The sequence below is a fragment of the Coregonus lavaretus genome (assembly GCF_964263955.1).
Source record: "Coregonus lavaretus genome assembly, chromosome: 18".
Taxonomy (NCBI): Eukaryota; Metazoa; Chordata; class Actinopteri; order Salmoniformes; family Salmonidae; genus Coregonus; species Coregonus lavaretus.
This window is the reverse complement of record NC_140005.1, coordinates 41569342-41581804: the sequence shown is the minus strand read 5'-3', so window position 1 is coordinate 41581804 and position 12463 is coordinate 41569342. Positions and strand designations below refer to the sequence as shown.

General features: G+C 42.5%; 1 protein-coding gene across 1 annotated transcript in view; it reads left to right on the top strand.

Moving 5' to 3' along the window:
• The window catches only part of tdp1 (tyrosyl-DNA phosphodiesterase 1), an 84258-nt gene continuing 71795 nt past the window's right edge, over positions 1–12463 (top strand). Inside the window, exons 1-6 of the mRNA XM_084181502.1 lie at positions 1–241; positions 2132–2793; positions 2891–2934; positions 3045–3100; positions 8936–9032; positions 9528–9562. Coding sequence (XP_084037628.1) covers positions 2139–2793; positions 2891–2934; positions 3045–3100; positions 8936–9032; positions 9528–9562 — 887 coding nt within the window. The 5' untranslated portion in view covers positions 1–241; positions 2132–2138. The remainder of the gene's footprint in view (positions 242–2131; positions 2794–2890; positions 2935–3044; positions 3101–8935; positions 9033–9527; positions 9563–12463) is intronic.

Sequence of the window (12463 nt, the reverse complement as noted above, 5' to 3'; positions counted from 1 at the left end):
GGACTTTTCAGTACACTGTTTAGCAAAACATGTCCACGAGACGCTTCTAAAAATCAAAACATCATTTATCATTCAATAATATATTACATAGCTATCAGACTGGTTTATGATTTATGCAATAAGCCACTTACGTCGGAAGTATTCGCGTTCCTGGTATTAGATCAATGATTTATGCATTGTTGTAGCAATATCTTTTGAGAAAATTGTCTAGCCCGTAACTGCAACAATTCAACTCCTGACAGTGAGTATTTCCCGCCACCACATCATTGAATTGCTAATGACATTCTTCTTGCTGGCTGGCTAGTTAAATCATTACTTGCAATTAGTCTTGCATGTAGTTTTTATGTAGTTTGACTTTGAAAGCTATTTTCTCATGATGTTGTTTGCAAGAATGTGCCTAGAAACTAAGTGGGCGTGTACGGTTTACAAAACAGTTCAATGTAGTTGTGAGTTATAATATTTTATTACATGTTTTATTTATTTCACCTTTATTTAACCAGGTAGGCCAGTTGAGAACAAGTTCTCATTTACAACTGCGACCTGGCCAAGATAAAGCAAAGCAGTGCGATAAAAACAACAACACAGAGTTACACATGGGATAAACAAAACAGTCAATAACACAATAGAAAATCTATATACAGTGTGTGCAAATGTAAGTTATGGAGGTAAGGCAATAAATAGGCCATAGTGCAAAATAATTACAATTTAGTATTAACACTGGAGTGATAGATGTGCAGAAGATGATGTGCAAATAAATATACTGGGGTGCAAATGAGCAAAATAAATAACAATATCGGGATGAGGTAGTTGGGTGGGCTAATTACAGATGGGCTGGGTACAGGTGCAGTGATCTGTAAGCTGCACTGACAACTGATGCTTAAAGTTAGTGAGGGAGATAAGAGTCTCCTGCTTCAGAGATTTTTGCAGTTCGTTCCAGTCATTAGCTGCAGAGAACTGGAAGGAATGGCGGCCAAAGGAGGTGTTGGCTTTGGGGATGACCAGTGAGATATACCTGCTGGAGCGTATACTACGGGTGGGTGTTGCTATGGTGACCAATGAGCTAAGATAAGGCAGGGATTTGCCTAGTAGAGATTTATAGATGACCTGGAGCCAGTGGGTTTGGCGACGAATATGTAGTGAGGGCCAGCCAACGAGAGCGTACAGGTCACAATGGTGGGTAGTATATGGGGCTTTGGTGACAAAACGGATGGCACCGTGATAGACTACATCCAATTTGCTGAGTAGAGTGTTGGAGGCTATTTTGTAAATGACATCGCCGAAGTCAAGGATCGGTAGGATAGTCAGTTTTACGAGGGCATGTTTGGCAGCATGAGTGAAGGAGGCTTTGTTGCGAAATAGGAAGCCGATTCTAGATTTAACTTTGGATTGGAGATGCTTAATGTGAGTCTGGAAGGAGAGTTTACGGTCTAACCAGACACCTAGGTATTTGTAGTTGTCCACATATTCTAAGTCAGACCCGCCGAGAGTAGTGATTCTAGTCGGGCGGGAAGGTGCAAGCAGCGTTTGATTGAAGAGCATGCATTTAGTTTTACTAGCGTTTAAGAGCAGTTGGAGGCTATGGAAGGAGTGTTGTATGGCATTGAAGCTCGTTTGGAGGTTTGTTAACACAATGTCCAATGAAGGGCCAGATGTATACAAAATGGTGTTGTCTGTATTAAAGTCTGTGTGGCACTGACACATTGCTGTACAGTGCATTCTCTTTCAATGTAACGTTAACAGTTATAGTAACGTTACAGTATTTCCCTTCTAATAACTAGAGGCCGAATTCTTTGAGAATATCCAGTCCACCTCTGGGGATATCTTCCCCATGACTAGTGTAAAGGCTATAATTGTAATACCCGGATGTAGTATGTATACCAGTGGTGGTAAAGGCCAGGTGATGTCAATAACTTGCCCTATATATGTGGCCCCTAACCACAGTTCTAGGATCAGCCTTTTCTCTCAATCCTAAACATAATATTATTCACTTGATGGGAAGGCAAAACTGACTTTAGATCAGTGACCAATTGTTCCTTTGATTGTAAAGCTGACAACCATGGGCCTCCTGTTGCTGACTAATGACCATGACCAATCAACGTTGACCTCTCACCCTTTCTCTCACCTCTCGCAGATCAGAAATGTCACTGGAGAATCAGCACGGGAAATGGACACTCTCCAGCAGCGATGACGACAACGATGACCCACGCCCTTCTGCCTCAAACAACAACCCCCCGCCTGACCAACACACATCTTCAGACTCCAACCACAACTCCCCCAAGATAGCCTCCTACTTCCACCAACCCAAACATGATCCTGATCTTCCACCTTCCATAGAGGTGAAACCTGAACCTAAATCTGACCCAGTGACTGCCGCCCCCCCCCTCTCTATTGGCTCTGAGGCCAGACAGGCATCACAGGCCAGCCAATTGAAGCCAGTAAAGTATGAATCCAACCAATCCAGCCCCTTTCTGGCTGGTAAGAGGAAGAAGGTTGATGATTCAATTTCCGGCTGGGCTCTCTCAGAAAGTGATGATGATGATGATGATGATGATAAGGCTAAAGGTCAAAGTTCAGGACAGAAAGACCCGCCTCCCAAGAGGTTGAGCCCCAAGCCGAAGAAGGTAAAGGTGGAGGAAAGGCCTCCCAGCCCCCATGGTAGAACCTACTACATTGACGAACCGGATGACTTCTTTGAGACTAGCGTGCCTCCTGTCAATGACACCTACAGGTTCTACCTCAACAAGGTCACAGGGTTGGAAAAGAGGTACAACACTGGGGCTTTGCACATCAAAGGTGAATTAATACTCTCTCTGCTCTCATTTCTGTGTTGACAGTAGAGACTTCTATGTTTCCCAAGGTAATCGTCAATGTTTTTGTGTCCTTATTTCAGAAATCCTCTCTCCTTTGTTCGGGACACTGAAGGAATCTGTGCAGGTATGAGATCATTGAGATGCACTAGTACTGAAATATGTTGCTCGGTTGACTGAAGGAGATGAAAGCAGGTTTGCCTATTTTAGTTACGTTATCTGTCCTTTCTTTTGTAGTTCAACTACTGCTTTGACATTGCCTGGATGTTGCAGCAGTACCCACCTGAGTTCAGGTAATGCCCTACTCTTTGTTAAGCTCAAACTCTATACAGCAGACAACCATCAGATTCAGTGCCAACACCCCCAGAACAAACTCATCGGAAAATAAACACCCGTGGCCTAAATTGCAATTCATATCAGTCCGATGTGGTCCTGATATATATAATTACGATTTTAAAAAAAGAAGGTGACCCCAGAAAGCCAGATGGAGATGTGTCAATTAGACGTTCATTCATATTGATCTATCATTCAGATATATTAAGCCTAATATTACTATAGCTAGGTTTCCATCCAATTGACGACATATTTCATGCAAATATTTTAAAATCCGCAAAAAAACAATATACACCTTTTCCTACCAGAGATGTTTCCATCAAATTGACTTGTTGCAGATAAAAGGCTGTGCGTGATGACATAGTGCACATAAAAATACCTTTTGCAGTTAAATGACCATGTTTTTTTATTTTATTTATTTCACCTTTATTTAACCAGGTAAGCCAGTTGAGAACAAGTTCTCATTTACAACTGCGACCTGGCCAAGATAAAGCAAAGCAGTGCGATAAAAACAACAACACTGAGTTACATATGGGGTAAACAAAACGTACAGTCAAAAACACAATAGAAAATCTATATACAGTATGTGCAAATGTAGTAAGTTATGGAGGTAAGGCAATAAATAGGTCATAGTGCAAAATAATTACAATTTAGTATTAACACTGGAGTGATAGATGTGCAAAAGATGATGTGCAAATAGAGATACTGGGGTGCAAATGAGCAAAATAAATAATATGGGGATGAGGTAGTTGGGTGGGCTAATTACAGATGGGCTGTGTACAGGTGCAGTGATCGGTAAGCTGCTCTGACTACTGATGCTTAAAGTTAGTGAGGGAGATAAGTCTCCAGCTTCAGAGATTTTTGCAGTTCGTTCCAGTCATTGGCAGCAGAGAACTGGAAGGAATGGTGGCCAAAGGAGGTGTTGGCTTTGGGGATGACCAGTGAGATCAAATCACATTGTATTTGTCACATACACGTGGTTAGCAGATGTTATAGCGGGTGTAGCAAAATGCTTGTGCTTCTAGCTCCGACATTGTAGTAATATCTAACAATTTCACAACATATACCCAATACACACAAAACTAGTATGGAATGGGATTTAAGAATATATACATATATGGACAAGCAATGACAGAGCGGCATGGACTAAGATACAGTAGAATATTATAGAATAGAATTCAGTATATACATATGAGATGAGTAGTGCAAGATATGTAAACATTATAAACATTATTGTAAACATATACCTGCTGGAGCGCATACTAAGGGTGGGTGCTGCTATGGTGACCAATGAGCTAAGATAAGGCGGGGATTTGCCTAGCAGTGATTTATAGATGACCTGGAGCCAGTGCGTTTGGCGACGAATATGTAGTGAGGGCCAGCCAACGAGAGTGTACAGGTCCCAATGGTGGGTAGTATATGGGGCTTTGGTGACAAAACGGATGGCACCGTGATAGACTACATCCAATTTGCTGAGTAGAGTGTTGGAGGCTATTTTGTAAATGACATCGCCAAAGTCAAGGATCGGTAGGATAGTCAGTTTTACGAGGGCATGTTTGGCAGCATGAGTGAAGGAGGCTTTGTTGCGAAATAGGAAGCCGATTCTAGATCTAACTTTGGATTGGAGATGCTTCATGTGAGTCTGGAAGGAGAGTTTACAGTCTAACCAGACACCTAGGTATTTGTAGTTGTCCACATATTCTAAGTCAGACCTGCCGAGAGTAGTGATTCTAGTCGGGCGGGCAGGTGCAAGCAGCGTTCGATTGAAGAGCATGCATTTAGTTTTACTAGCGTTTAAGAGCAGTTGGAGGCTACGGAAGGAGTGTTGTATGGCATTGAAGCTCGTTTGGAGGTTTGTTAACACAGTGTCCAATGAAGGGCCAGTTGTATACAAAATGGTGTCGTCTGCGTAAAGGTGGGTCTGAGAGTCACCAGTAGCAAGAGCGACATCATTGATATACACAGAGAATAGAGTCGGCCCGAGAATTGAACCCTGTGGCACCCCCATAGAGACTGCCAGAGGTCCAGATAACAGGCCCTCCGATTTGACACATTGAACTCTATCTGAAAAGTAGTTGGTGAACCAGGCGAGGCAGTCATTTGAGAAACCAAGGCTATTTAGTCTGCCAATAAGAATGCGGTGGTTGACAGAGTCGAAAGCCTTGGCCAGGTCGATGAAGATGGCCGCACAGTACTGTTTTTTATCGATCGCGGTTATAATATTGTTTAGGACCTTGAGCGTGGCTGAGGTGCACCCATGACCAGCTCGGAAACCAGATTGCATAGCGGAGAAGGTACGGTGTACCAAATTAAAAATACAAGTTAAATGGGTTTCCATCACATTTTCAAATCGACTGATGGTTATCTCACAAAGAGTGTTGTGTTATATAGTGAGTGTGCCCACTCCAGTATTGGCACATGCGCTCTAACTAACAGCACGTATAGCCTACATGAGATTATTATGGACTAAAGAGCAAAATTATTTTTATTTGTCAAATGGCAACCAAGTACGATGATCATTTCACCAGAATAAGACCCTTGATATTTATTGGAAAGGAGCATCAAGCTCCTCAACTTGCACTTTCACCACCCTGTGAAGTTCATCATAATTAATTTAATCTGTAGCCTAATAAACTGCATGCTTTCACGACGAGTAGTAGTGGGAGGACCACACAACATGTCATTGTATGACTCCAAGTTTACTTCGATATGATGGTTATTATATCAATATTTACGCATAAAAGCGCTTCCACTGACCTTTCTCACATTATTCATTTTACCAACACTAACATCCCACCTTGTGGGACATTTGGAAAGTTTACAGACATGTTCTGTTTCCATCAGGCCTGTCATGAAGTTTTTTACACGACATGTACTTTACTTGCATAAAAAGGTTGAATGGAAACCTGGTTAATGCTGCAGAAAATGTACCTGTCACAAGAAAAAAAGTTACCAGCTAAGATGATACATACATTGTGAAATGCGCTCCATACTGAGATGCGCTGTCTTTCCCCACCCTTTCCCCACGTGGCACCAACGATATGCTTTGGGAACAAACCCACACTCTGGCCGAACCGACAAGAGGCCGAACCGACAAGAAAATCAAATTTCAACCAACGGCCTCCAACCAGTGGAGGCTCCTCAGAGGAGGAAAGGGAGGACCATCCTCCTCAGTGAATTTCATAAAAATAGTGAAACATTATAGTTATCCTTTTCAGATAAAACTATACTAAATATATTCACGTCAGCAAATAATTGATTAAAACACATTGTTTTGCAATGGTCAACAATAGCCTCAATAGCACTCTCTACGGTAGTACCATTGTTTAGCCGGAGGACAGCTAGTCTCCGTCCTCCATAGACTTACACAGTAATTATGACACCTTCCGGAGGACGTTCTCCAACCCATCAGCTCTTGTCCACCCAATCAAAGGATCAGAGAATGAATCTTGTACTGAAAGCATAAGCTACAGCTAGCCAGCACTGTAATGCATACAATGTGGTGAGTAGTTGACTCAGAGAGAGGAAGACAATAGTTGAACAGTTTTTAACAAATTAATTTCTTAACAAATTAAGGAGAAGCAAGAAAGAGCGAGAGCTAGCTATATTTAGTATTTTGTCACTTTCACGTTCACTTACTTAGATAGCTAATGCAGCTAGCTAGTTTAACCCTACTCAAACACCCGGCTCAAACAGAGAGGGATGCTATGTTACTTAGCTGGCTATGGCTATCCAACACTGGAACTCTTCCAAGTCAAGGTTAGGGCTGTTGCAGTGACAGTATTACCGCCACACCAGCAGTCATTACTCAAATTCTACGTGACCTTTGAGTCTCGGTAATCTCCTCTTATGCACTCTGGACATGAGTTAGTAGTACCCAACTCGCTAACGATCATCAGGTCGCTAATGGCCTGATACTCAGGGCTCTATTGTCCCTCTAACCACTCTGACATCAATGCAAATGCTCTCGAAAATCACATCAAACAGTTATCTTCAAAACAGTATGTGCTTTTAAAAAATAATCTCACTGTGATTGATCAATTTGAAGAAAGAAGTTCAACAGCAGGTTGAAACAGTGTAAAACATGGTCATTGTGGATGTCGTTTCAAAGCCTAACACAACGAAATAGACAGTGCTTTCTAAGTTGATGATTAATTCAAAACATCCATATGCATATTAGAGCTTATGCATACGCATAGGCCTATATATGAGCCCATGCCCCCAAAAAAGTAACAACCCTGAATATAAATAATTTTTATTGAAGATACTTTTGTATATACAGTGTATGTGGACTCCCCTTCAAATTAGTGGATTCGGCAATCTAAGCCACACCCGTTGCTGACAGGTGTATGAAATCGAGCACACAGCCATGCAATCTCCATAGCCAAACATTGGAAGTAGAATGGCCTTACTGAAGAGCTCAGTGACTTTCAACGTGGCACCGTCATAGGATGCCGCCTTTCCTACAAGTCAGTTTGTCAAATTTCTGCCCTGCTATAGCTGCCCCGGTCAACTGTAAGTGCTGTTATTGTGAGGTGGAAACGTCTAGGAGCAACAACAGCTCAGCCGCGAAGTGGTAGGCCACACAAGCTCACAGAACGGGACCGCCAAGTGCCGATGCGCCTAGCATGTTAAAATCATCTGTCCCCGGTTGTAACACTCACCTCCGAGTTCCAAACGGCCTCTGGAAGCAACGTCAGCACAAGAACATGAAATGGGTTTCCATGGCCGAGCAGCTGCACACAAGTCTAAGATCACCATGCGCAATGCCAAGCGTAGGCTGGAGTGGTGTAAAGCTCGCCGCCATTGGACTCTGGAGCAGTGGAAACATGTTCTCTGGAGTGATAAATCACGCTTCACCATCTGGCAGTCCGACGGACGAATCTGGGTTTGGCGGATGCCAGGAGAACGCTACCTGCCCCAATGCGTAGTGCCAACTGTAAAGTTTGGTGGAGGAGGAATAATGGTCCGGGGCTGATTTTCATGGTTCGGGCTAGGCCCCTTCATTCCAGTGAAGGGAAATCTTAATGCTACCACATATGATGACATTCTAGACGATTCTGTGCTTCCAACTTTGTGGCAACAGTTTGGGGAAGGCCCTTTCCAGTTTCAGCATGACAATGCCCCTGTGCACAAAGTGAGGTCCATATAGAAATGTTTTGTTGAGTTCGGTGTGGAAGACTGGCCTGCACAGAGCCCTGACCTCAACCCCATCGAACACCTTTGGGATGAATTGGAACGCCGACTGCGAACCAGGCCTAATCGCCAACATCAGTGCCCAACCTCACTAATGCTCTTGTGGCTGAATGGAAGCATGTCCCCGCATTAATGTTCCAACATCTAGTGGAAAGCCTTCCCAGAAGAGTGGAGGCTGTTATAGCAGCAAAGAGGGGACTAACTCCATTCCATTTTGGAAGGAGATGTTCAACGAGCAGGTGTCCACAAACGTTTGACCATGTAATGTACTGTATTCTAGTCAAGGCTCATCCTATATAACTACTGCTGTACAGACCTTTTCAATTCATATAATGTCCATAATGTCTACACAAATACATATATATTTATATTCCAGACTCTGACATTGCTCGTTCTAATATTTCTATATTTCTTTATTCCTTTCTATTTTGGATTTGCGTGTATTATTTTGTATTGTTAGGTATTAGGAACATAAGCATTTCGCTACACCCGTGATAACATCTGCAAAGTATGTGAACGCGACCAATAAAATGTGATGTGATGTGTATAAACCCTGCTCCTATTACTGTTGGTGATGCCCTGTCCTGTCTGTTCTACAGAGATAGGCCTGTTCTAATTGTCCACGGAGACAAGAGAGAGGCCAAGGCCCGTCTGCTGCAGCAAGCCCAGCCCTACAGCCAAGTCCGCTTCTGCCAGGTAACACATCTCTCTAACCTTCTTCTCCTTTTTCCTCCTCTCCTCTGCAATCACTCTCTTTTTTTACTTGCCCTTCTTCCGGCTTCCCCTCTTCTCTCAACTTCCCCTCTTGCCGCCTTCTCTTCCACTGTCCTCTTGCCCTTGTTTCCCATGTAAATATTCACAACATTCAGTGTCATGTTGTAATTTACACCATAGCCCACCAGAGGGAGTCATTGATAAAAGAGACATTGACTCACAACATAAACTCAAACGAATCAAATCGACTTAGCCTATTTCTTCTGCTCCATTCTCCTAATCTTTCATTCCTGACCTCTTTTGAGGTATTATTTAAATCACACAGTCTTCTGTAAAAGTTTTTGAAGTTAAGTAATTTACCTAATCGCCAAAAAGCAGCCTCTTACTGCTAGCCAGCCAACTATAGTGCATTATCCTAATGAGCCATCCTGGTGCCTCAGCTGTGTTCAATTGGATTTACTGTCTGTCTCCTAACAGGCCAAACTGGATATTGCCTTCGGAACACACCACACGTAAGTGTTCCTTTTCTCCCCTCATTTTCTCCCCACGCACAATATATCATCCATGTACTCTTGTAATTTGATCGGGAGTTTTGAAGAATTGTCTCACTGAGTTGGTTTTGCTAATTTTCTCCATCAAACGGTGGAGACTCATAAGGCCTGAGCGGAATATTGTTTCATAGGTAAATTTATTTAATTGGTCTCTGAAGAACTAGTTCACGTAGTCAGGGCCAGGGGTCTCTTTAAAAAAAAATCTAAATGCTGTGGAGCTGGAGCCCAAACAAATGATGCTTTAGCTAAGTGTACCTTTAATGCACATTAATGTTACCCGAGCCGGGCGTAGAGGAAGGATCTCAAATTTAAGGTAGTGTGCAAAAGTCACCTATCATACCCCCAGTCAACATCCAAGTAAGCCTGCATCAGTATTCTGTACCACCACCATCATTACACTCAATAACCACTCTAAATGTCAAAATGAGAACAAACTGAAAGCCAGGTTGTGTGTTACATGACATGATAAATGGATAGTGAGAAACTACTTTGTATGCCGTATGCTACCTGCATCTGATCTGTCTGAGCAACACTGCTTAAGTCTTCATCTTAACTATGCCGTTTTATCCTAAGTGTTAAACAGGAGAGCAAGCCTCTGTTTCCATTGCTGAATATTGATATGTTTGATTTCTCCCTGTCGCTGCGTTGAACGATTCCTATGGTTTATTCAGGTACGGGTAGACTGAGGTTGGGTGCCTCGGGAGGTGATAAGTCCCCTGTAGCTCAGTTGGTAGAGCATGGCGCTTGCAGCGCCAGGGTTGTGGGTTCGTTTCTCACCGGGGGGCCAGTATGAAAATGTATGCACTCACTAACTGTAAGTCGCTCTGGATAAGAGCGTCTGCTAAATGACTAAAATGTAAATGTAATATCTCCCTGTTTGAGAGAGTTTGAAAGATTTCTGTAGAGGGTAAATAAAATATTGATGCCTAGATAATCCTCGTCTAAAACACCTGTGTCTGCTCTGGTGGGTTGTACTTTGCTGCTACGTGATTAGTTCGACCTCGGGCTGAGTACACACACACACACAGACAGAGGTACACACAGTCACTTACACAATATGAGGCACACACACATAGGCTACACATACACTACCGTTCAAAGGTTTGGGGTCACTTAGACATTTCCTTGTTTTCAAAAGAAAAGCAATTTCTTTGTCCATTAAAATAACATCAAATTGATCAGAAATACAGTGTAGACATTGTTAATGTTGTAAATGGCTATTGTAGCTGGAAACGGCTGATTTTTAATGGAATATCTACTGTTGAAGTCGGAGGTCTACAAACACGTAGGTTGGAGTCATTAAAACTTGTTTTTCAACCACTCCACAAATTTCTTGTTAACAAACTACAGTTTTGGCAAGTCGGTTAGGACATCTACTTTGTGCATGACACAAGTAATTTTTCCAACAATTGTTTAGACAGATTATTTCACTTATAATTCACTGTATCACAATTCCAGTGGGTCAGAAGTTTACATACACTAAGTTGACTATGCCTTTAAACAGCTTGGAAAATTCCAGAAAATTCTGATAGTCTAATTGACATCATTTGAATCAATTGGAGGTGTACCTGAGGATGCTTGATGCTCCCATGCTTGACATCATGGGAAAATCAAAAGAAATAAGCCAAGACCTCAGTCTGGTTCATCCTTGGGCGCAATTTCCAAATGCCTGAAGGTACCACGTTCATCTGTACAAACAATAGTACGCAAGCATAAACACCATGGGACCACGCAGCCGTCATACCGCTCAGGAAGAAGACGCGTTCTGTCTCATTTTACATTTTACATTTTAGTCATTTAGCAGACGCTCTTATCCAGAGCGACTTACATGAGCAATTAGGGTTAAGTGCCTTGCTTAAGGGCACATCGACAGATTTTTCACCTAGTCGGCTCGGGGATTAGAACCAGCGACCTTTCGGTTACTGGCACAACGCTCTTACCCACTAAGCTACCTGCCGTCTCCTAGTGATGAATGTACTTTGGTGTGAAAAGTGCAAATCAATCCCAGAACAACAGTGAAGGAACTTGTGAAGATGCTGGAGGAAACGGTTACAAAAGTATTAATTTCCACAGTAAAACGAGTCCTATATCGACATAACGTGAAAGGCCGCTCAGCAAGGAAGAAGCCACTGCTCCAAAACCGCCATAAAAAAGCCGGACTACGGTTTGCAACTGCACATGGGGACAAAGATCTTACTTTTTGGAGAAATGTCCTCTGGTCTGATGAAACAAAAATAGAACTGTTGGCCATAATGACCATCGTTATGTTTGGAGGAAAATGGGTTAAAGCTTGGTCACAAATGGGTCTTCCAAATGGACAATGACCCCAAGCAAACTTTCAAAGTTGTGGCAAAATGGCTTAAGGACAACAAAGTCAAGGTATTGGAAAGCCCTGACCTCAATCCTATAGAAAATTTGTGGGCAGAACTCAAAAAGCGTGTGTGCGAGCAAGGAGGCCTACAAACCTGACTCAGTTACACCAGCTCTGTCAGGAGGAATGGGCCAAAATTCACCCAACTTATTGTGGGAAGCTTGTGGAAGGCTAACCGAAACGTTTGACCCAAGTTAAACAATTTAAAGGCAATGCTACCAAATACTAATTGCGTGTATGTAAACTTCTGACCCACTGGGAAAGCTGAAATAAATCATTCTCTCTACTATTATTCTGACATTTCACATTCTTAAAATAAAGTGGTGATCCTAACTGACCTAAGACAGGGAATTTTTACTAGGATTAATTGTCAGGAATTGTGAAAAATTGAGTTTAAATGTATTTGGCTGAGGTGTATGTAAACTTCCGACTTCAACTGCACATAGGCGTACAGAGGCCCATTATCAGCAACCATCAGTCCTGTGTTCCAA